General features: G+C 40.4%; 1 protein-coding gene across 3 annotated transcripts in view; it reads right to left on the reverse strand.

Moving 5' to 3' along the window:
- The window catches only part of FYCO1 (FYVE and coiled-coil domain containing 1), a 32,458-nt gene extending 8,287 nt beyond the window's left edge, over window positions 1-24,171 (reverse strand). For all 3 annotated transcript variants that reach the window (XM_027897081.1, XM_027897080.1, XM_027897079.1), the window contains exons 1-13: window positions 23,992-24,171; window positions 22,374-22,480; window positions 21,207-21,332; window positions 17,747-17,853; window positions 16,738-16,881; window positions 15,921-16,014; window positions 12,884-15,514; window positions 11,894-11,986; window positions 10,746-10,864; window positions 9,669-9,836; window positions 9,101-9,250; window positions 7,443-7,648; window positions 6,952-7,096 (exon numbers count right to left, since the gene is read on the reverse strand). In XM_027897081.1, the coding sequence (XP_027752882.1) occupies window positions 6,952-7,096; window positions 7,443-7,648; window positions 9,101-9,250; window positions 9,669-9,836; window positions 10,746-10,864; window positions 11,894-11,986; window positions 12,884-15,514; window positions 15,921-16,014; window positions 16,738-16,881; window positions 17,747-17,853; window positions 21,207-21,332; window positions 22,374-22,480; window positions 23,992-24,046 (4,145 nt within the window). In that variant the 5' untranslated portion in view covers window positions 24,047-24,171. The remainder of the gene's footprint in view (window positions 1-6,951; window positions 7,097-7,442; window positions 7,649-9,100; window positions 9,251-9,668; window positions 9,837-10,745; window positions 10,865-11,893; window positions 11,987-12,883; window positions 15,515-15,920; window positions 16,015-16,737; window positions 16,882-17,746; window positions 17,854-21,206; window positions 21,333-22,373; window positions 22,481-23,991) is intronic.
- Window positions 24,172-24,866: the final 695 nt, after the last annotated feature.

Genomic DNA, 24,866 nt, shown 5'->3' on the forward strand with positions numbered 1-24,866 from the left:
GGTGTGGTTTCTGCACACAGGGAGCTTCACAGCTATACAGTGAAATGGTTTCAGACTGATCTGTACAGGAATAACAGCTAATCTCACTGCCCACTCCCTGAGGTGAACTCACACAGCCCACCTCTGTTTTTTCTATGCCAGAGAGGGCTTCTTTGAGCAGTCCATCAGAAAGATATTATATGGAAACACAGATTATGAAACAAAGAAGGAAACAGGTCAAATTACAGGTAGGTTAGCAAGCAGAAATGAAGTCTCTATGAGTTTCTTTTGATCCCTAATGCAGGGCAAAGGGTTGAATACTGTTGATACTGCAGTCATCTTTGGCAAAGAGTTTATTAGAAGTTACAGAATTGATCCCAAGATTTATTGTGTATGCATAAGAGCAAATGGATGTTGGGAGGGAGAGTAGTGGTCTCCATGGGAAGGCCATCCCTGCCCATAAAGTCTGAGAAAGGAGCATCTCTGGTGACTTGAGGTCACTGTGAGCTAGGCTGACCAGAGTAGCTTAGATGAGCTCTCCATAAATGCATGATTAAGACATTTCAAAAGTGATATTTTCTGGGTTTAGGAGTTTAAATGGGTCTCGTTGTTAGAAAGGGCCAATGGCTGGCCCTCTGCAGCACAGTGGGAACTGTATCTTTTCTCAAGGCAGACATTCACACTGCTTTAGGGTACAGATACTATCACATAGCTCAGCCACTGCTGTATCAACCTCCTACTCTGTTCTGCATCTGAAAATAACTGATAAAAGCAGGTGGTTGTCACAACCCATTGCTCCTGTTTGACAGGAGCAGTTTGTGAATATTTAGCACCTTGCTCCAACTTTCTTTCTCGGAGGCAGACAAATCGCTACCACATGCAATGAAGCACAAGGAACAACTCAAGTTTTAAAGGGTATCACAGAGCCTTGTGTCAGTAGTCTTATTTCAGTAAATGATGCTGCAGGATTAAGTCAAATTTGGGGTTGTCTGGTTTTTTTAAAATACACATTTGCAGGTTCCAAACTCAAGTACTCAGAGGTACAAGCACACTGCAAGTCAGATCCCAGAAGGACTCCAGCAAAGGTACCACAGGCTGCTGCAAAGATCTAACTGCATGGGCTGCTTTCCCTCAATACTGTTTCCCTCCCTTGCAGAATCAAGAGACATCTGTTTCAAACTGCTGTACATTACGACTCACCAGATAAGGCCTTTCAGCCAACCTTAACAATTCAGAGGTGAATTCTACTAATCTTATCTTGAGTAATATCTTGTAGTAAGATTAGTCTCACAGAAATATTCTCTGTAGCTCAAGAGAGAGGACATTTAACTTTTGGACTAAATCTTTAAAAACCTGTCCTACGAAAGATTTAATTTACCAGGTAAACATCTTGCAAAAATGGCTGTTAGAAATACATTAATGAAAATCCTTCATGTTTCCAGTAAGTCATTTGAGAAAGGGAAAGGAAGAAGTGCCACCACATGATGATGTGACTAACATCTAAAAAAACATGATGAGGTTGAACTGAACCACAGGTGCTCATTCGCTGAGACCATGCCTTTCAAGACAGGTCCAACCCAAGCACTGGCACTCAGAGCCTGCAACCTGAGCCCAAAGGCTAGATTTGGCAAAATGAATTCTGTTTCTCTCATGGGTTTCCCCAGAAACCCTCAATTCAAACACTAAAGCACTGATGTATTTGAAAGCTTAATCCTTATACTGTTTACAGAAGCTTCTTTGTAATTGTCTTTTGAGTATGCCTTTGAGTCCCCAACAGTATAAATCTGGTAACAAATGATGCATTCAAATCCACCAGCTGTTGTGTTTGGGTCTTGATTGTCAAGCCAATCCTCTTAAGCAAATAAATAAGATTTGCTTTTGTCTATCATGGATGCTTTACAACAACTCTTATCTGTTAGAACTTAGGATTTTTCCTGTCTCCTGGATGCATTAGGATTTAATTGCTTGCTGAGAAAAAAAAAAAAATATCTCAATGTGTCTCCTTACAGGCTGCCTTTAAAAAGAAGGCAGCATGGCAACTACAGGTGCTGCTAACTTTTATTATAACTTCTCCATCACTGGTCCCAGTGAAAACAGAAGTGAGGATTTTCATATTTACAAGAGTCTTCCTGCTCTGTATATATTCAGTTGTTTTCATCCTTGGTCTAGCAGAAAATGCACTGGTCTTTGCCATACTAGTTTTCCACACGAAACTGAAGATGCTGACAGACATGTTTTTGCTACACTTGGCTATAGCTGATGGGTCTTCCTTTAGATGCTGCCACTCTGGGGACATTCTGATACTCAGGAGTGGACTTGAGGCACCATGGCATGTTGTCTTATATGGAGCTTGTATACACTTCAATGTTAACTCTAATGTCTGTCACCTTTGACTGGCTTATTTCTATCACTTTTGCCACCGAAACACGTGTCAAACCAAACAACAAATGACATGGGGCAAATTAATCTGTGTCTTGATCTCAGTGATCACGCTAGTATTTGCCACACCATACTTTTTAGTGAGGTATTTAATAATGATAAGGCATTATGTCAGGAAGAATGGCCAAACCATTGCACAGAATTGGCTCTTAAAATGACTCTTTCTTATTTTATTCCTGTGCTAGCCATGATCATCAGCTACTCACTAATTATTAGAACCTTACTGCATGCCAGAATTCTTCAGAAGAACAAATCTATGAAAAATATTTTCTATAGTTGACCTGTTTATCCTCTCTCAGTTACCCTATACTTTGAACATGCAATTATCATAACAGGAACTCTTGCTTATTTCCATGGCTGTCTTAACCCTGTTCTGTATTTCTTCATGGGGATGAAAATCAGAAGGTACATAAAATTATTAAAAACTCAAGATGTATCAAACAACAAGTTATGGCTAAACAATGGCAAACCACTAAACAGGAAGACTCTCAAACCTACTTCTTCAAATAACGCAGATACCACAAGCTACAAAAACAGCTGTGGGCTGCCTGTGATGAAGGCAGGATTAGGTCTGGCCCAAAGGCTGAAAGTCCTTTGATTATTACATCTTTAAAATACTAGTTTAAACTGTTTCAAACCATTTTTGAAACGATCACACTCACTCTGGATGTTCCTTTTCTCCCCATTAACTCTCAGTCCTTCCTACCAGAGCAGTGCAGCTCAGTGGGTACCTGACCCTTAATGGCACCATTGTGTCCAGGTCCTTTTTCCCCCCTTAGAAAACAGCTGCTTAGGCAACCCTTTCCTTACTACACAGTCTCTTGTTTCTCCCACAGTGAAATATCCCTAAAACAAAACCAGGAAGCAACATGCTGTGCTTTCACACGCGTGTGGCAAGTAAAGCTGCTATCCCAACAGACAGCAAGGCAGGCATTGCCAGCGAGCGGGTGGCAAGAGGTGCTCCTGTCCCCACCCCTTCCTGGCAGCTTCTGCACAGGGCAGTGAACGCTTTGCCACATTCAGTTTCCCCTTCTGGCTACGCTGGCACCCAGCCAAGTTAGTTGTAACTAGGTCAGCAAAGAGTGTTATGAGTCTTTTTTAAGGAAAAAAAGAATGCAAACCAAAGCAACCACAGTGCAGACAGGCTGAGATGTTCTTTTTACCACTACCAAGGTGTGAATAAACCCTTTGTTTCTGCACCAAGGTAGTGGTAAATTTAGTGCGGTGTTGTTTTTTTTTTTTTTTTCTTTTTTTACTCTTCTGCTGTCTATGATCTTGGTTCTGCTGCTGCTATGTGTATAGCAGGCATGTAATGTCGTGCACTGGTTTACCCTGAGGACTTTGATCCAGTGCTATACACTATCCTGACCTTCGTTTTAGAACACAATCTGCAAATGTTAATGCTTTAGAAATAAAAGAGTTTAAAAATATGACACTTTAAAAGAAAAGCCATGAGCTTTGAAGTATCTACAGCATCTACCACAATTACACAACTTAGCTTCTCACATTAAGATTTTGATCAGTTTGCTCCAAACACACATAACATACCTGAGAGAACGAAGCAACTGCTGTTTAATCCTAACCTGTAGGAAAGAGCTGCTTCAAGGTCGGCCAGAGTTATGCTGGTACACCAGCTATCTTATCACACACCTGTGCAGTTCATGACCAAGGTGAGTTTTAATTGATTCTTAACTGACCTGTACCAATAAAGGCAGACTCTCAAAATTTGCTGTTATGAAATATTTTTGTTGTAATTGCTTCGTGTCACTTCAAGGAAAGAACTACAGTGGCAGGCTAGGTGAAGAAAACAAGCGAAAAATAAAGTAGCAGAGCAGTAGGCACCAAAAGTGGGGACAAATAGAAACAGGAATATCCTTTAAGATAATTCACTTCTTTGAGTAAAAACTTGCATTTCCAATCCAGAAAGGACTCACACCTAGAATACGTATAGTCAATGTGACTGCCAGTCAGCCAGAGTAAGGTCATAAGAAACTATGTCAGCAGAGCACGCCTGTCACAGGTCTTCTATTTGGACACCAAGCTTCCCTTCTCTTCCCTCTCTTGGCTGCTCATCTCCCTCATTTATAAAGCTGCACCAATTACTTCACATCTCTGGCAAAACCCAACTAGACTGGATTATTTTCAGCAGATCTCAACAAAGAAGTCTGGCCTGAAAACTTACTTATTTGTATGTATTCCTCCAACCTGCAGCTAGCAAGGGCAATATTGGATCCTTTGCGTCTTCCCCAGGCGCAATATCAAAGCAAATTCTGCTCAAAGTATTCAATTTCATGCGAAGAGAACATTATTGGAATGCCAGTGGAGACTAACCAAAGTTTCCATCAGGCCACATTTAGCTGGACACTTTCAAAAAAACAATAAAGACTATGAGTCTACATGAAGTTCAGGGTGCTCAGTCCAGTACAGCCAAGAAATCTGTAGCAATGAAACTCAGAAAGTAACTGAACTACAGATCCCTGAAGTGGGGGAAATTTTTAGTACACCTGCCATGGGCTGCTGTCAAAGACAGAACAGAGGGTTAGCAGAATCTTTGCTCATTCTCAGTATAGTGGCTCTGGCACATTCACTCTCAAACCCCCAGAGCATCTTGTGCTGTATTATCTGCTCATGTGCTAAGCGACACTCGAGCTTCAGGTACACCACAGAAACAAGTTAGAAAACTGTGCTGTCACAATCAACACTGTGCTCTGCTTTTTTTTCCTCAACACGTACTACAGGCACCACACCAGCATCTGACTCATTTATCAGTTTCTAGATATCACCCATAACACAAAACCACACAATCAACATGAGATGATCAAGTCATCTGCAACGTAAGAAGGCCATTCTCCTCTCCAGTGTTCAGGCTAGTGAGACTTTACAGGTGTCATGGGAAAGGGCAGGTGTGGTTTGTGTTCTCTTCACAGAATGTCTCAAGCTTCAAGTATGACCGTAGTAGGACTCTCCCACCTGGCTCATGAAACTGATAACCAAGAGCAGCAGAAGATAAAACACTATTTCCTGGCTTTCCTGCCTGTAATATGTGAACGAGAGGAGATGGACAACCTGCAAAGGTTTACAAGGTGCAAGTAGGTTGTTGCATGGGCACTCATCAAGAATAGTATTCCATTGTTAGTGGCAATCCTTCCTTCTAGCTTGAATACTTTCTGAGACAAGATGAATCCAAATCAATCCCAAACTGAAACAAATGGTGACCCAACTTATTTCTTTTCTTCTGATTGTTTTCTCCAGAGCTGACTCACCTGTGATATACCCCCTGCAGACAGCACAAATTCAAATTAGTAGTACATTACACTTTTTTCTTTATGAAACCCCCAAACATACAAAAACCCACCACCACAAACTGCCCCTTTGCAAAACTAAATTCACAGGAGCATTGTGGAGCCCAGTTCATTCACGTATGCCCAGCACATCACAAGCAGAAATATACTGTCAGTGCCAACAGTATACAAAAAAGGCAGAATACAGACAAGTTATTTACCAAGAAACAAAAATGTAGAATTTTGAAAAGTTTTTTTTTTACCAAAAAAACAAACTGCAAGTCACTGTGGTTTATATGAGAAATGGGTCTGCTGAAGGCAAAAGAGTCTAGGTCTGCTTTCTCAGCAACAGACTGGTTATTCTGTGGCTATTTTCAGTTTAGCATTTAGATTTATCATGCTTATTTTTCTGTACAGAAGCAAAGCAAATGCATAATTTAGATGAAATTTGTCTTTCTTTTTTCTTCTCAAAAGATAATATATTTTACAGAAATTTTGTAAAATACTTGAAATATTTGAACAATAGTAAAGCAATATTTTGTATAAACCTCAATATACATTACACTATAATATTGCAACATAATTTGCAAACCAAGTATTTAGCTCTTCATTGCTAATTCAATGTAGAAATAGATGTAAAAAAAAAAAAATTACTGAAATCCACATCTAGTCTCATTTTCTTAAGAAGAAAGAACAAACTTCAAACAGATTTAGCTGCACAATTGTTCTTTTTCTTTTCTATGAGCTGTCATCTTTAAGGCAGAAAGGAACCCTATGGACACAGACAGGTTCTTTCACATTTAGTTCAATGAAGCCTGTCACAAAAAGAGCATATCCTTCCTTAACTTTTCCCCACCTCCTTGTTCAGTTGATATTACGCAGTGGTGAGTCTGACAGTATCACTTAGCTCTTATTACAAGTCGTGCATGACCAGTGTTTCAGCTTGGCCTGAATGCTGCTTTAGAGGTGACAGCTGGCCTGATGACAGCACAGAGCTGGGACTACTCCCCTCTGCTGTGGAGAAACAGGTGGAGGGAGAAGATGGAGCTGTTTATATTTACTGGATTTGATGCTGATTGCAAATAGGTCCTAATTATGTTGTGTTGGTCTAATGAACATGTGGCCTCAGACCAGAGGTGTCTTCTCTTTCTGCAGAGGTTGGCTACTCTCACTCACTGGGAAAAAAAAAAAAAAAGAACATTCTAAAGCAAACCCAAAAGAGTCCCCTCTCCATGAACCAGTGTTTACTCACAAATCTGTCATGCTTTGATCCAGAGACACTCTTTCCATCTGACTTTCATTGTGGAGAGAGTCTGTTTCCTGTACTTGGCACAGTTCCTCATCAGTGATTATATCAAATGCTGCATCATCTGGTGGTTTAGAGGCTTCACTTGCAACTGTGCCATAAAAGGACATGAAAATAAACAGAAACAATATAAGCTGGTTGTCTGGAAAATAAACAATCAAAACACTTAAGGGGGAGGACTGGGCCATTCCTTTACCTTTACAGAAGCATTAAGTAACTACCAGAACTAATATAAAACTGTGGGCTGACTGACACTTATTTAATATACATACAGGTTTCTGTCAATAACAATCAAAATCAAAGATGTGATCAGTCCCACCCTGAAAACATTCCATGACCTCTTGCAGGTCCTTGAAGCAGGAGGTGCCCATTTGGTTTCTTGGAGACTGTCAAAGAACCCTACTTATTTCTCCACAGCATGTATACAATAAACTAACCAAAAGTCCTCTCAGATGGTGACACAGGCGATTCCAGTGAAGCTGGTGATCCTTCCTGGTTGGCACTGGATCCAGAGTCATCTGTATTGTCCACGATGACTCTAGGCTTACTGAAGCAAGCTTTGCAGCAACGCTCCTTTTTTCCACCAGGTTTTGTCACCATGTAGTTGTTGCAGCAGTAGTAGCAGAAAATGCGACCACACATTCTAGAAATTATTCAAAACCAAAAGGTGTTAGAAAAGCACCACATACAGCTGGAACATATCTACGTGACAGAGTCTGGGGCTTTGTCAGAACAGTCTTGTTTTCTGCCAAAGAGTGAAAGCTACATCCATGGCAGAACTCATTATACAGACTGTGCTCTTTTCTGAAGTGAAACAAGTCTTCTTGACAAGCACAGGACAGAAATTCACATTCACACTTTGCTACCTTAATAAACAGAAAAAACAGAAAAAACTGAAAATACTAAAAAAAGAAATAAAAATACATTTACAGACATAAAACAATCAAATGCATATAAACATGCAATACAAATAAATAATATTTATACTAAGTACATAGGAAGGAAATGTGCTTAATAATATTATATAGGCCAAATTTCATACTGAGGTACAGCAAAACTCTACTTGATTATAAGGACTGTAAGAGCACATCTATATGTCTCTGCTTCGTAATGGCCCCTCTCCCCTGCAGGCAAGAAAGAAAAAACAGTATTGGACACATACATGTACATTCCCTACTGCCCTCTCCACTCTGAAGTCTCTCAGTATTTAACTGTCAACCATTTTTGAATGAGCATGTTAAGATTTTCATGAAGAAAAGCATCCAGCAGAGATGACTGCTACTCATGAAGTTTTAATGGTTTTGTTTTTCATAATCATTTAAACCATTAGTAGGGGAAAACACAAATACCTTTCACAGACTTCAGTAGAAATGAGTAATTTGGAAGTTTTTACCTAAAATGATTTCATTATTCACTAATCCCCATGGAAGGCTGTTAACGTTTATATGCAGTTGAAATAGTCCCAGTACTCCTTTCCTTACATTACAAAGCAGGTCATGAGGATAAGGAACAGTGAAGAGCCAAACCAAACATATCACTGGAACCCTAAAATGTATCCACTTAAATATATTTTAATAAATCTAGATTGGATAAATAATACTAACTGTAGGGGAAATAATTTAATATCAGCTTTTTAAAAAAGGATTACTCGACAATTGGTAATTATCTCTGAACATATCTAGTGTAAGTAAAAAAATTTATAATTGCCCAGCAGGTTGGAATTTGTTCTGGAATACTTACATCACAATACCAAAACCCTCCTAGAGAATACTGTTTAGAGCATGAAGAGACAAGTGCACAGTCCTTCAAAGAAACACACCAGGTAGGGTGTGATTATCTTTGTTTCCAGAAATGAGATACTAACAGACTCTCCAGGTCAGAGTTGCATCCAGATCTTTGCCTTAATACATGTCAAGGGACCTTTCCATTAACGTCTCTTACCCCCTTCTAAGCTCATGTGTTCTTTCAGCCTCTACAATGTCATGTATCAATGCTTTTGATCACTGAACTGCAAACATTAAGAAATCTTTCATCCATGTAGATGAGCATACTGAATTTTGCTTCTGAACACTGCATTACAGTTCAACAAACTGACCTGCAGTGGTGTCGGCGCACCATCCATGAGAACACTCTCTGGCAGTCCAGACAGTGATTAACTTCTGTGTCCCCCTGCCACCTCTGCTCTGCACTGAGCTTCTGCTGGAACTCCAGAGCATCCGACTTCTGCCACAAAGCATCCTTATCTCTGCAGAGACACAGTTAAAAGAAAGAAAAGTTATCAGTGCTGGTTTACTGTTAACTAACCTCAACTAGAATGCTGGTGAAAGCTTCACAGTAAAAATTCCTTTGCTCTAAACTTCTGAGGAGCTTTCAGAAATAAAGATAGATAAAAAAAACCTCCTGAAGCTTCAGGGAAGACAGGGAGAAAACCATATGCCATGTGGAGAACTACATATTTTTGCAAAACAGACAGCAAATTGAGATAACATTCAGTGTTACATTTTTTTACTGTATTATGGAAATGCAAAATTTCAGCTGCTGATGAATTTGACCATTACTTGCACCTTTAATTCAGGAATACAAGACTGGACCATCTAGGCAGTATCCCTCAACATCCTAAGCTAGGATTTTAATTCCTGCTTGCTGTTTGTTTTGATGCCAACCTGATAAGTTCTATCAAGCGCTCTTCAAGGAAGTGTTTTGTTCTTGTCAGGTCATCCAGTTCAGCAAATAACTTCTGGTCACTGCTATCTTTGTCTGCTGCCACCTTGCTGAGCTTCTCAGTGTAATCCAGGATCTTCTTTTTTGCTTCATCAGCTTCTTTTTGGATCCTGATCAAATACAAAGGCAATTAAGAATCATTTTTAGCTCATGTGCATTTAAATCTTCCCCATGGAAGAAAGGGCTCCTGTACCCTGATAAACAGGTAGTTTCAGTGAAATTGTTCTCAATGTGCATATTTTTTAGAGCTCAACAGAATCTCTCCAGTTTTCTGCATCACTGAAAATGCACACAGATCCACCATCCAGTGAACACAGTCAGCAACCAGCAATTTCTTGGATGGCCTGCTTATAGTAAAGCTTGCAATTCTACCATACTAGGAATAAAACAGACGATATCAGCAAAAACATAAAACTACATAGGCTTTCATTAAACCATCAGACTCTGTGTGACTCCACGCCTCAAAGTTCTATTTCTGACTGCCAGATTATCCACACCACACAGGTCCACATTAAAGACCTTGAAAACACAGCCTGACTTAGACAATTAAAGCTGATAACAAACCTGGCAAAGACAAGCAGGATGTGGTCCCATTCAAATAATTCTTGCTGATTCCCTGAAGCTCATGGAGAGGAGAAAAAAAAACAAACAGCCCAAACCCTTAAATTTTCCATTCTTTACAACCCCTTCCCATATTGTTTTAATTTTGTGCTTAATCTATAAGGTAAAAGGAGGTTATAAAAACATTTTTAAGTTTCATAAAAGAAGACATACAATGAATTCATGTCCTCAGCTAACAGTACAATAAAATCTAAACAGCTCATTCACATGTGCTGCGTAATTTATCTATTTCTTATCCTGAAGCATCAATCTGATATTGCTTGTTAGTGCCCATGCACTATTTGCCCTGTATAAACCCATGGTACTTCATAAACCCCAGCGATTTTCATTATGTTTTGGTTGTTGTTCCCTTGCTGGCCTTACAATTAACGGTTTGTGTAAAGAACCCAAACTCTCACCTTTCCAAGAGTTCTCTAAGAGATGTCACCTCCTCTTCCTTCTGCAGCCGAGCAGATTCTGATTCAGACAGCTGCTCTCTTGCTTCATCCAGCTTTCTGGACAAACTCGTGTTTGCAGCCTAGTAAAATAAATTACTGCATTTCCTTACACGTAAAAGTAACACTTTACCATGCATAGAACAATTACCAGGACAGCTACCAATGTTTCAGAAGAATCAGTTACAGCCACACGACCAATTAAGATATTATTGTATAAGCAGGCAGTAATTAGTTGTGTACTAGTGACTGATTACTTCTGTCACACTGAATAAACTAAGAGAGCATTAAGCCTGTAATTGTTGTTAGTCTATGTCAGCTGATCTTTCGGCTCTTGCATCAAGAAAAATCTCTCAAAGATAAATGGCAAAAGAATACACCCTGAAAGCTTTTTCACCACCTAAAAAATTCAAAAGTAAAAAATTAGGTAGGAGACAAATGTTGTTTATTAAAGCTATATGGAATATGAAGAACAGTGGACAACAAACCCAACTTCTTTCACAGTTAGCCTCTCCAGAGTATGCCAAGCATGCCAAACTTGGAGTCCTCAGGGAACATATCCAACTGCATGTAAAGGTGTGTGTATTTCTGCTAACAGGTAGGGCCACGGTCAGTAACCCTAAATTCCTTGTTTCTGGATTCCTTACAACTCAATACAACCCTCCTAACTCAGCTGTTTGATAAATTCATTGCAAAAATTCTGTATTTTTTTGGCTGGGTTATTTCTCAGACAGATTAACTCTGATTCAGTGCCCCTTGAAGCCTGAAAACAGAAGGATTCAGACATGTAACTGTACAGTGGGCATGCAGGGCCCAAGAAAGACACGCTTTGAACCTGCACCCCCATTTAAGAAGGGAACACATAGCCAGGTCTTACAGAAAACCTGGCTAGCTTTCAAAACAGAACAAATTCCAAGTGAAGTTGAGCTTTTCATAATCTCTGCTCTGGTGGCTGTCAGCTGCCAAGTATTTTGTCTGCAGCCCAGTGTATTTATTGAAGGGCATTCTCAGACTCACAGCCAGTCATCAGAAACGCTGCTTGCCTTCTCAGCTGTAACAATAACGCCTGCTGACACAAATGCCTCTGGTTTTAAATCAGATCAAGCACCTACTTGTAACTCGGTAATCTCTTCCTCCGCAGCATGCTGTTGTCGCTTCTGCTCCTCAAGTTGCTCTCTCACTTTCCCACACTCCTCACTGACTGCCTAGCAGAGAGATTGAGCCAGGAGTTAGAAATCCTCTAGTGGCCACCCCTTCATTTACAAAATTCCCAGTTGTGAGTCATGAGTGCTCTTAGTGCCATGCGTGCAATAAATGCAGCACCACTGTCAGGCTTATGAAAGACGACAGCTAAAAGGACACTCAGCTCTTGGAATCAAGGAAACTCCCTCTGTGGTGGCACTAGCTGTGTTTTACTGCTACTTTCCATAGGTTATTACAATTCTGAACAAAAAGAAGGTCAAACACATGCAATGGCATAAGCTTCTGATCAAACCACTAGTCTTAGACGTTATCTCAGAACGGCAAAAACCCCACAATAAAATCTTCAGCCTTTAGGTGTGCTGTTTCACATAATCGGGGCTGACTCAAGTTTTCCTTGAAGCAAAACTTTGATCTTCTCAGCTGTTACCTTGAGCAGCTGAAAGGAAAAATACGCAAGGGAATTAACTGCAAAAGCATATGGTTTCAGTTTAAGTCTGCTTTCATCAGACTCAGTTCTAAGGAGAAGCAGTGTTACAGGCGTGAGGAACAGGTCTTGCAATGTTCCTACCAAAAAAGAGAACAACCACAGCTGTAACCAGAGGGAATAGTTACAGCAGATGCCACCTTCAGTGCCAGCATAAGAAATCATCACCCTCTCAAGGAGTGGATGGCTTCTCCACTGGGCTTGAATGGCCACACTGTACATGTCCATAACACTCTGAAGAGTTATTTTATCTCAGACAGGTCATGAGTGTAGAGACATTTTCAGATTCCCAGGCTAAGGTTAGTTGTGTGCTAGTCTCAGAGCCTGACCCACACAAACCTTAGGATTTCATGCAGTAATTGCTGTAGCAGATGGTAAAGCAGCTCCCTCAGCTATAATAATTACATTAATTTACCTTGAATTTTGTCTGATAATTTAGAATCTCTGTGCTCATTTGAAATTTTATTGCAGATAGCTCTTCTTGGCTGGTCTCTTGGAAGCTCTGTGCCTGTTTCTTTGCTGTCTCCAGCTGCAATTGCAGATTTGGGACAGCTGCGGCACATATTTGAGCCTCCTCTAATTTCTCTTGCAGGCTCTTGTTCTCCTCTTTGAGATTAGAGATATCAAGCTTCAGCTTCTTCTGTTGCTCTGCTGCCTGTTCTTCCAGTTCTTTGAGCCTTTCTCTGGCCTGGGCTAACTGCTCTTCTGCATCCATCTTTTCAGAGGACAAGCCACAAATCTGAATACCAAGTTCAGCCATATCTGTGTTGGTCCTGTGGAGGAGATCTTTGTTTTCTTCGTTTTCCATCCTAGCATTTTCCAAGTACTGCTTAACCTTGGATAGCTCTTCCTTCAGGTTCAGCAAATTATTTTCCAGCTCAGCATTTTCATGGGCTGTTGTCTCCTGCTCTTTTTTCAGCACTTCTTCCCTTTCTTTACATTGTACCAGTTCTTGCACGTGGTTTCTGTTGAGAGACTCGTTCTGCTCTTTCAGCTGCTGGACAAGCACCTTCTGCTCACTCAAGGCAGTCTCAGTGACTGCCAGCTCACCTCTCATCCTCTCTCTCTCATCAGTGGTCTGCTGAAGCTTGACTCGGAGGTCGAGGACTTCTGCCTGCAGCCTAGACACTTCACCTCGATTGACCTCCAACTGCTCTTCGCTCATGGTCAGTCTGAAGGCCAGCTCTTTTGCCTCCTTCTCCAGGGAAGCTGCCTGCTGTAGTTGCTGTTTTTCCACTGATTCTTTTTCTGATGTGAGGGATTCTATAAGCTTTGTCTGATGAAGGCATGTCTTTTCAACACTGAGCTTTTCTGCCTCAAGAGTCTCTGCTTTCTTTCTGTGTGTTTCAGCTTCTGCTCTCAGCTGCTCACACTGGCTCTCCATGCCTTGCAGTTCTAATTCCTTCTCTGTGAGCTGTGACTGGAGACACTCTTTGCTTTCCTTCAAGGTGCCCAAGCTTTTTTCCATTTGTAAACTATGCTGTTTGGCACTCTTTAGCTGTCGTTCAAGTGAGGCATAAGACTCCTTGGTGGCCTCCTCTCTTTGCCTTAGTTCTTCATATTCTGAGTGCAGAGCCTCCAACCTCTCCTCCAGAATTTGGCTTTGCCTCCTGGCATTCTGCAAGTCTTCATCCAGATGTTTGTTCTCGCCCCGGAGCTTTCTCTCTTTTTCATCAACTGACACCAGGGCATCATCTATCTCACTCTGAAGTTGTTTCTCAGAGGCTCTCAGCCTGGCTACCTCAGCTTCCAGGGAAGCTTTAGAAGCTTCCAGATTTTTCAGCTTTGCTTGCATCTTGTTCTTGGACTGCTGCAAATTCACATTCTCTGCTTTCAGCTTCCTGCTCTCCTCATCCAATTCGCTCACAGCAGAGTTTTGCTGCTCCATCTGCTCCTCCAGCTCCTTGACTTTCTGCCCGAGATGCTCTTTCTCAGACATGAGTTTCCGGTTTTGCTCCTCAAGGCTACACACAGTCTGACTCACCTTTGTTAAGTGACCCTCCTGTAGTTCAAGTTGCTCTGCTTTTGACTGGGCTTCCTGCTTCAGTGCTCCTTCCCTCCTACCATATTCCTCCTCAAGTTTCTCTTTTTCTTTCCTGGCTTCCTCAAGACTTTTTTCCAGTGACCCCACCTGAGCCAGCGACCCCATTACCTGGGTCTGGAGCTCAGCCATCTCCTTTCCTTTCAGAGTCAGGGCCTTCTGAAGTGCATCCTTTTCCTTTGTCATAGTTTCCAGGCTCCCAATCAGCTTTTCACTCTCTTCTTTGGAATCAGCAGTGAGGCGATTGTATCTGGACTCCAGTTCCTTCTGTGCCTGTTCTTTCAGCTGCAGCTCCTCCTTTGCTGCTTTCAGCTGAGATGCACGTTCATCATTTAGTCTTTGCATATCTGCCTTTTCCTTTTCCATCTCCTGAAGCTTCTCCAACAGTGCCCGTATTTGTAGGGCAGAGTCACACTGGGCTGTGGCTTGCTGTCCCTTCTCCTCCAAGGCAGCGTCAACTTTCGCAAGGAGGCTGAGATTCTTCTGTTCTGAAGAACTCAGCTTGGCTTTGAGCTCATCGATGCAAAGATTATTCACAGCAACCAAAGCCCTCGAGGTCTCCAGCTCCTGATTCAAAACCTGCAATTTTGAGGAACAGTCTTCCTTGCTGGTCAACAGCTGCTCCACTTTTGTTGAATATTCTTTCTGCTGCTCCACTGCATTTAATTCCAACGACTGTAGGCACTTCTGCAGGTCATGGACAGCGCTCTGAGTGGAGTGTGAGACCTCACACTGCTTTTGTAACTCTGTGATCATCTTTGTCAGCCGGGAGTTTTCCTCACTGTAGTTATTGCTCTTCTCCTTTTCTACCTGTACTTGCTCTCTCTGAAGGCTGACAGCTGCCTGGAGCTCCTGGTTTTCCATTTCTAGCTGGTGAATACGATCTTGAAGTTCCCTCTGCCTCAGCTCAGCCTGGTCAAGTTCTAAACGCATCTCTTCATAGCCCTCAAGGTGTTCAGCATTTAGTGAGCTATTTACATCAGGGCTGGAGGGAAACTCCTGGGCCTAAATGAACAGAGGGGGAAAACCAGAAGGTTTAAGTAGTATTAAACATGAATATAAATGGTGTGCTCAAATGAGAGCAAATTCAGATTCTTAACATACAGTGACATTCTACGCTGTATTCATAGCACTATAACATATCTACTTATAGGAAATGGGACTTGTTTTCCCAGAAGATAAATGAAATCATACCTATCTGCAGACAGTTTTCTGAATATACTTTTTTCCCTCTACAAGATTTGGACGTTCAGTTGATTCATCTACCAGAAAATTCCCTTTACTTTTAATTAAGAACAGTTTCTGTAGTTCAGCATTATAAAAGTCATAACCATGATAAAACAAGTTCTCTGGAACTATGCTAACTAAAGATCTACCATACCACATAAATATTTATTTCCAATCTGCTTACCTGCAAATAGTTGCTCACTAAACTGCTCATGCTGGAACTGCGACTTGGTGGCTTCCATAAATATGCTGAAGATCCAAGCGAGGACAGTGTCCTTCTGTTGATCACACAGAGAAACAATATATAACTCTAAGCACATATATACATGTCCTTCTACTCCCATATGTAAGATTTATCTACCGGTATCTATCACATGTAAAAAGACATAACTGCATCTGCTGCCTTGGGCAACAACCACTGAAGTTGATGAAAAATAAAATAGGGATATCGAAGGCATCTATAAAAGATTATGGGGCTGGTAGCCATGACTTCCCACATCCACAAGAATCAATGCAGTCTTACTCTAAGGAATTATATTGCTGTGTGGCAGCAGCTCAACCAGGTGGTGGCAGCAAGTGGCCCTAGAAAATTCTCACGGATACAAATGGATCTGGACCAGACCTAGTAGTTTTTATTATTCCTCAAGTCTAGTGGGATCACCATTGCCACAAGTGAAGCACACTGCTTGTCTCAGCTCTTTAAACAGAAGCCAAGAACATTTCTTCTTGTGCCTGTATAGATGAGAATAGTTTGGGATTTGGACCTAAACTGCAGTTACTGAAAGTACTGTATTACAGAGCATCATCTCTGATCGCTGGGACACAGTATACTAGAAGGAAAAATAGGCAAATTTGTTCATAGAATAATTACATGGAAAAAGTATATACCTGTTCTAACATAATTATTGCTACCTTCAAAAGCATAAACTTTTACAGGTTCTTTAGCAGGTAGGTGGTTTACGGCCCTGTTAATACAAAATGACAAAGTAGTTCTATCTTACCTGGCAAATGCTGGCCAAGCAGCATCTAAATCGTAGCCTCTTGATGCCAAGTCAAACTGAACATCAGTGAGCTCATAGAGCTGACCCACAATGTCAGAACTCATTTTGGAATTCAGAAATGGACTTCTTGCATAGTACCAGTCACTTGAAAACAAACAAACAAAAAAGAAGTAATACTCATTCATAAGCAAAGGAGAAGCAGCAAAAAAACTCAACAACATCATTATTTACTTCACTCCAGAAAAATTAGGATTCACTATTCTAAATACAAACTGAAAGCAACTAGATCCACCAAACTACATCCCATCCCTTTGATGTAAATGAAATTAAACAACTTTAATTAATTCCACATAAATATCTTTAGAGGAGCCCCTGCACGAAAGACTTTTTCCTCTAGTGCCTGGGCAAATCACTGACAATACAACATATTTGCTATACACTAGAAAATCACAGGGTAAATACCTAAAGCACTCACTTAATACATCAAAAATGAGGGACAGAAAGCAGCATCCAGAGTTAAATATACTGTGAAAATAGCTGGATTTTTCTAAATGCCTTAGCAGTGTCCCTCCAAACAACTACAAGCTACCTTTGGTGTTCTCCCTGGAGAGGGGCAAGTTGTTCCTCTGTATGACAATCCAGAGATGTAAGGAAATGCATTCTGGGGCTTTGTGCAACACATCCAAATTAATCCTCCCCCATGATGTGCAGCTGATCAAACCCAGGATCTTCCATACTTATGAAAACATCACCTTCAACACCAACGAACGGAAGCACCAGTACCACCCACTCCACACACATTTAGCTGTAATAACTTTCAATCTTTACAAGACCAAGATAGATACGAACCAGTGACCTAGGCCAAAAGGTCTCTTAACCTTCATATCCTATTACCACCTGTCTAAGCCAACCATTTGGAAGGGTTTCAACTTCTTTCAATAGCTACTAGGTGATGTTGCTAGATCATACTGAGCAAACACCCAAATTAACAAGGTACTTTGCTATTCACCTGGTCACCTTGGTGTTCATAAAACATTGCTGCAAAGTGTCTGCGAGTCTTTGGTGAACCAGGGAGTAACGAAGAAATGCTCTTCCTTTTCCAAGAGATGTTCGTAGCTGGAAGGGAGAAACCACAAGAAAAGAAAATTCTAAATATCATTTGTAATCATGTAGAAACATGGCCAGAACAGTCTACACAGTGGCTGCTTAACAATACTTAGGATGTGCATAGCCACAGCTGGAAGAGCTTTAGGACAGGTCTAGTCATAGAACAAAGATGTACACATATACAAATATACATCCCCATGGACACAGTGACCCCAGATGATGCAAAAAGCCTTTCTTAATACTTGGCAGTTAAGTTGAATAAAATCTAATTCTTACTTCAGACCAAGAGCAGCTGCATGACTGAAACTGAGGGATCTTTTTAGGAAGACAGCTGTTAAATCAACATAAATCACAAAACTCAGCACTGAATTTTGTTATCGCTGTTGACTTGGGGGATTGATATTTTGTTTTGTCTTTTACAACTGAACCATTTTCTGTCCTGCAAAATGCTGAAACTCCAAATAGCAGTGTTTCACTTTCTCTTTCCATCAAAATCAGTCATCAATTTAGGAAAGGAAATGTAACATCATGAAAGAATTTCTCACCAAACTACTCATCCAACTAACAATGCAAATAAATTCATTATTTAAAATAGAAGCCAAGACAAATATTAGAGGTGTTGAGGCACAAGTTGGTATGTTACCGTAAGCTTCACTTGAAAAGTTAGTGTAAAAGAAGGCTCAAAGGCCACACAAGCTTCCTCTCCTGCTGATCAATATTCCACTGTGGTGAAGTGAGAGCAATACCTGAAACTCTCAGCTTCCCTGTTTTTGCTGTTACTGGGCTTATGCTCTGAAGTAAGACACAGGTTCCTCATATAGCTCAGTAATCCACTACAAAAATGTTCTTTATAAAAGGAACATAAATGCAATGTGGAGCAAAGAAAGCAACAGTTTTTCGTGCTTTTTGCTTTGAATTCTCTAGGATAGAAAGTGCAAAATACCACAGTCCCCAAACACTAAGTACCCCAGAAACAGCAAATTTATTTTCCCAACTGGTTTTCACCTTCATTCACCTTGGAGATGTCTGAAAATTTCTTCAGGGAGATGCAACGCCCACCCTGTGCACAGAAGCTTATAAGTGTTTTTTTTCCTAACTAGGCATATTTAGTGAATACATTAAGAACTGTCAAAAAAACCCAAAACAAAACAAAAAAACACTAGAAGCCACAGAATTAATCCTATCCTTCCTCCCATTGGTTTATCATTTTAAATTGCAAAGCCTTTTCTAAACATGGAGATACCAGAACAAATGCATGTACCTGATAAGGAGTAGAGGAAAATGCATATGAAGCTACGAATAGCCAAAGACTATTTGACCAGGAAACAAAACCATGCCAACCACCTGCTAGAGCCCTGCTAGCAATCAGGGAGGCAGGCAGCGTCTGGCTTTGGCAGTGTTTCCATGTAGACAGCAAACACTGTAACTAAGATGCAATGTATGGCTGTCAAGGTTTGGAAAGGTGTGCATTCAGTGTAATCACCTTTTGAAAGGAAAAGGGGAATGACCAGAACTCACTGCTCACCTACTGCCATAGAGAATAAAGCCCTCTGTAATTAACAGATAACAGTTTCCAGGGTATTCTCATTTGCCTTCTTTCTCCACCTCTCTAGCATATCATGCACCCTAATATTAGAAGTACTAAAGGCAGAGCAGAAGGGGAGGCATTATGCTGTTAAATGTTTGACTGTTCCTAAAATTAACTGCCATTGCTCTTTCCTTTTTGTTCACTTCCACCTTTAAAAGTCAAATTCTTGTTCAGTGAGCAAATAAATTACATTTGGAAACCTTTGTGTTCTACACAGCCAGGTTCAAAGACTGACTGATGATTTCTACCTGTCATGAAGGGAAATAACAAACATCTTTTTGTGTCATGGAGCCAAGTCTGCCAACTCAGTTATTTGAAATGGTTGACTGATTCTTATTTTAAGTGTTCATATTCCTAAACCACAAGTTAATAAAGCTAAAATTAAAAGAAGTCTTCCACAAGACATATTGTTGCACATAATCTGAAATAGAAAATATCCTACTTCCAAACAATAACTTCTGATATTGTGCTAACAATCAAGCAGCCAGAGCTACTGAAGGAGGAGAAACCAGAGCAGTCTTTACATGTGGTAATATGCAGGTGATACCACAGGCAACAGACTGTGGAAGACTATGGCACAATCACCTTTGCGGAGAAAACAGATTGTCTACTGCTACTGAGAATTTAGGGAACACTTCCTATAGTCAGAGGATCTTCCCTGCATCAGCAGTTACTGTCCTTACTTCACCAGTCTTCCTGGAAGTAATGGGAAATTCAAATCAAATTTCCCTGTCTCTTCCCTCTTTTCCTTCCCAGTGGTAAAACAAACCAGGGCCCACCCTTGGATTGTTCACCTTGGAACTGCAAAATTCAACACTGTTGAAGTTGCAGGGAGAAGAAAGTAAGGTAGAGAACTCAGGGCCTGCCTCTGCTACAGTATCATGGTTTTTATTCAGATGGACCAAAAAAACATTATCTAGAGCTGCTGTGGAGAAATTGCTAAGAGAATAGGGAAATCTGCTGTAAATAGTAACTTGCCAACACAAGCTAGCCCTGCTCACAGATAATGGTACCGAGCATCAGGACAATGCCGGCCGGCACCACCACACCACTGCCTCCTCTACCCCCAAGGAAAATCTTCAAATGATTCCAGGGACTCAGACAGGATCAACGCAGAAAGCTTCTCACAGTATTTATTTCACCCACTCATAGAGCTGAAGGCATAACATGGCTTTTACAAGATTAGGCTTTTATCACTATATATAACAGAAACAAGGCTTTTTGTGCTGTTCATTACAGCTTAACCGAGGTAATAAAGACAACCACTCCAAGTCATTTCATCACGCTGTTTCACACAGAGGAACAAAGTTGAGACGGAAGGTGAAACTGCTGCCCTCAGTCAGTCCTCCTCAACTCTACAGACCAGATGAAGAAGTCTTAAGAAATGTCAAATACGGTGAACCTTTCATCTTATTCTTAGAGCCAAGTCCTGCTGTAAGCTGTGCTAAAGACAGCAGGCTCTACCCTTGACTTAATTTTTCACTTCTTTTTAGAAAAAATGGCACTAAGTTTATGAAAAAGCAGGGCACATTCAGTTTTAAGTGTCCTTTGAAAAAGGAGTCCAGCTATCTAATCCTATATAATTTAGTGCTCTAGTAGAAAAGGTAACTTTGCATTTTTATACTTTACATGAGAATTAACAAAAAAAAAATCCCCTATTTTTTTTTGCTATGTGTTAAAAGCAGTGGATTTTTTTCAGTTTGTTTCTACTGCTCTCTGAAAAGACCTACCAAAGCATAAACCACATATTACAATACTTAGCTGATATACTTACTTCCGTAATAGACTTGACAAAGCGGATTCCATCATTAGCTCCTTTGATTTTTGCCAGACAGTCACAGAAATAATCCCAGTAGTCTTTTCTGTTGCCCAGCAATGTGCTTTTCTCTTTCTGGTCAAACTTAAATGAGGACAACAAAATGCAATGAGCAAAACTTAAATATAAATGTATTTATATATAACTACTTGGAATGCTGTTCCTCTCCCAGTAATGTGTGCTTTCATGACTCCCCTTAGCTTTACCCAGTGTATCCACAAAGGAAGGAGACATTGCATTGTACTGATGCAATCCAGCAGTTACAAAAGCTACTTTACAGGCAGTAACAGATAATAATGTTCTGAGTCTCTTTAAAATACAGACACCCTTTCAAAGCTGCCGAAATTACAGCAAATTCAGCAGCTGTTCAAGAGCAACGAACTAACAATCAGTTGCAGCTTGGGCCACTCAAATCCCAAAGGATTCTTCAGCTTCTGCTGAAGCCTCTGCAACCCAATTAAAACTCCCTTGCCTAGATTAAAACTAGATTAGTATGTCTTTGTTGCAATCAGTGACATGATTACAGCATATGTGGACACAAGACCATGCAAACTGAATTTCAGTTTGCCCAGTAATGTCCTCTTCTACTTATATTTTGAGGATGGAAAAAAAAATAGCATTCCAGATTAAAAAACAGCCTTTTGCATTAAGCCTTCCATACAATAAAAAAGGAAAAAAAAGAATTTCTGATGTGAAATTGCAAAAAAATATGTAAATTACTCACTCTACTATATTTGCACCATGAACAGCTCACTAGTATTTATTTTGCATCAAAATGTTGTCAAGATCTCATTACCACAGTTTTTCCAGGATAACTTAGTAGGACATATCTCTAAAATCAAGCTCAGATCTTTCAGATCAATAAAGAAATGCCTTACATTCTTCAATCAAACTGCCAGCTCTTCCTTTCAATTATATTTATTTATTTTCACTTGAAATAAGTACAATAAGCAGCACGCATTTCAGTCCACTTACCACACACACGCAAAAATAAAAAAATAGAAAGAGAGACTCAATCAGACATTTATGATTATTTGAGTTAAACCCCACATATTGAACAGGCAGTAAGAGAAAACAAGGCCAAGCTTTACTGGTGGATTACAAACAACACACATCATTTTTTACCTGTAGAAGGTACTCAAGCTTGTAGGAGAATTTTTGCAAGTTGACACTGTCATCTGTGATCGGTTCCCCTCCTTCTTTAAATTCTTTACTTAACTCAGTCACAGCATCTGTAAAACAAGACACGAAAACAGTTAACTAATGCAAACTACATAGCACTGAATCCATAAAGAACTAAATAAATGGTTTCTTCATGGACATTATGCACATGTATTCAGTTTCTTTAAGCTGAAAAGTCTTAACGACAGGGCAAAAAAACACTGATATGCTTGCAATTTAAAACCACCTATAAGAAAACTAGAGCTCAATCTACGTTAATCTGTTGTGTGGACTACTTCTTAAAAAAACACTTAGGACTTCTGACATGTAGCAAAAATTGGTAACAGATAACTGCTAACTGCTACCTCAGCAGAGGAAAGAGAAATAACTTTTTGCTGTCTCATGTGCACATTAAGGTATTGCCACAGAACAAACAGAATTCTGATTAGAAAGGACAAAGCATGTAATCTGCTAAAGGGGATCAGTAACACAAGAACAGTCATTTGGTCAGCACATTTATCTTCTCCATGCTTTATTCAGGAAGGTTCAGCTTGTGCTGGTTACAAACACAGATGGGGAAAATAATTTACATAAAAAAAGCATACAGCAACTCCTCTTCCCTCAAATGCACAGCCGTAGTGAGTGAGGAAATCTCAAGTCAAACCAAAAGCTGTTGTCCCCCTGGACACCCTAGCCCCTAAGGGGTGTACTTCTCAGCATTGGAAATTACTGATTTTGAATTTGCTTTCCACTTGAGTTTCTGCTTAATTCAGGTGACTGAGTGAGCCTCAGCTCCCAGTCCCACTCAATCCCCTTTGCAAATTAAGATCTCTTCCTGTTAAGCAGGCATACAGATCTCATTTTTTTATATTACAGGAAGATCTAGGTTCCCAGTTTTGGTGCACATATATTAATAAAAATTTAAAGGAATAAAATCTTTGTATAAACAGCTGATTAAGACAGAGAGCAGGAAAACTGTTAAGAATCTGCTGCCAATTCTGCCTCCAACAGAACTGTTGAAAATGAGGTTGGCTGCTTCTAGTGGAGGATAAGTTAGGTTCCACTGCAGCACAAACAGCAGGTTCAGTTCTCCAGCACTGCTCCTCTGATCTCCCTTCCCAGTTTGGTTTGCCTTTCTGTTTCTTTTCCTTCCCATATTAGCAGCAACTCCACACCAGCTTCCCATCAAGGAAGGGTCTAAAAATCAGGCCTTATCTCACATGAAGTCTTGTAACAGCATAGTTCTGTGCCTGCCATCAAAGTTCTAGCTCACAATGCACACTCCATTGACACCTTTTTTTAAAGCATATTTAAAGGTTATTTCTTATCTTGCATGAAAAATATTTCTTGTTTCTTATCTTGTATGTTTAAATCTGCAGGATTTAGGAATTTAGGGTCCTGCAGAAGGTACAGCACTTGTCTCACAAAGAAATGTCAGTCACATCACACACCTAGGATTATGTTGCTGTAATGGCTGCACAAAAGAGTAACAACTGAAAACACCAACTCCTATTCTGTGTTATCTAAAAGATGGAGGATGCAGTCCAGCCCACAGGATGTCTCTGCCAGCATGGCACTGTACCTTGCAAGTCTCTGATAATCCGCTGCAGTTGGCTTTCGCCACTAGTTGCTGCCATCTTGAAAACAAAAGGAACTCCCCTTCTGGGCTGTTAACCTTTTCATCCATCTAGATAAAAACAGCAGAGTTCATATCCTTGACGACCACTGGGTTGATGCTGATTACTTCTCTCTGTAACACCTGCAATTGTAAAAATCAAAAATTAAATGAAAGCTTTTAGCAGCTCAAATGAGCAGCAGAGAGGTGCTTTGGCATTTTAGATCCCGTTTAGTAATGAATTACAAGGCCAACTCCTTTCCAGGAACCTCCTTTTCTATTTCCTTCTAGATTTCAATTTCCATTTCAGTTATTTCTTCAGTTATATCTTTCAAAACTACTGAGCAAACCTCAGAAAGCAATTTTTGCTGTAGATACAACACAGTCAGCTGTACAGCCCAGCTCAGGCTGGCATTTCATGCAAAATATCTTGTGACCCTGAGGGAGGTTCCAATGACACGTGATTTTCCCTCTCGAAATCCTCTCCTAGATCTTCCTTCCAGGCTGCAGAGTAAAAAGATATAACAACTTTTCCATTTCAGGGAGACTTTAAAGACAGAGTAGGCAGGGGTCAAGGAATCAAAAAATGATGCATTCTTGATTCTCTGGCACTGGAGTGTATTTTTAATGCATAGGAGTTACTAAAAGATGTAGTACTGGAGCCTGGTTTTAGCATGAGAAACCCCTCTCATCCCATTCTCAGAACCCAACATGTAAGAGGACACTACTTTATTTTAAGCTCTGTTACAACATCCCTGGCTGGATAAACATACCTTGCACCACCTCTCTTGCTTAGGACAAGGAGGAGTTATACCTAGCACTCATAGAAGATCTTTCTGTAA

This window comes from Empidonax traillii, unplaced genomic scaffold (genome assembly GCF_003031625.1).
Source record: "Empidonax traillii isolate 1590-97213 ecotype Southwest subspecies unplaced genomic scaffold, ASM303162v1 scaffold527:size1067160, whole genome shotgun sequence".
NCBI lineage: Eukaryota > Metazoa > Chordata > Aves > Passeriformes > Tyrannidae > Empidonax > Empidonax traillii.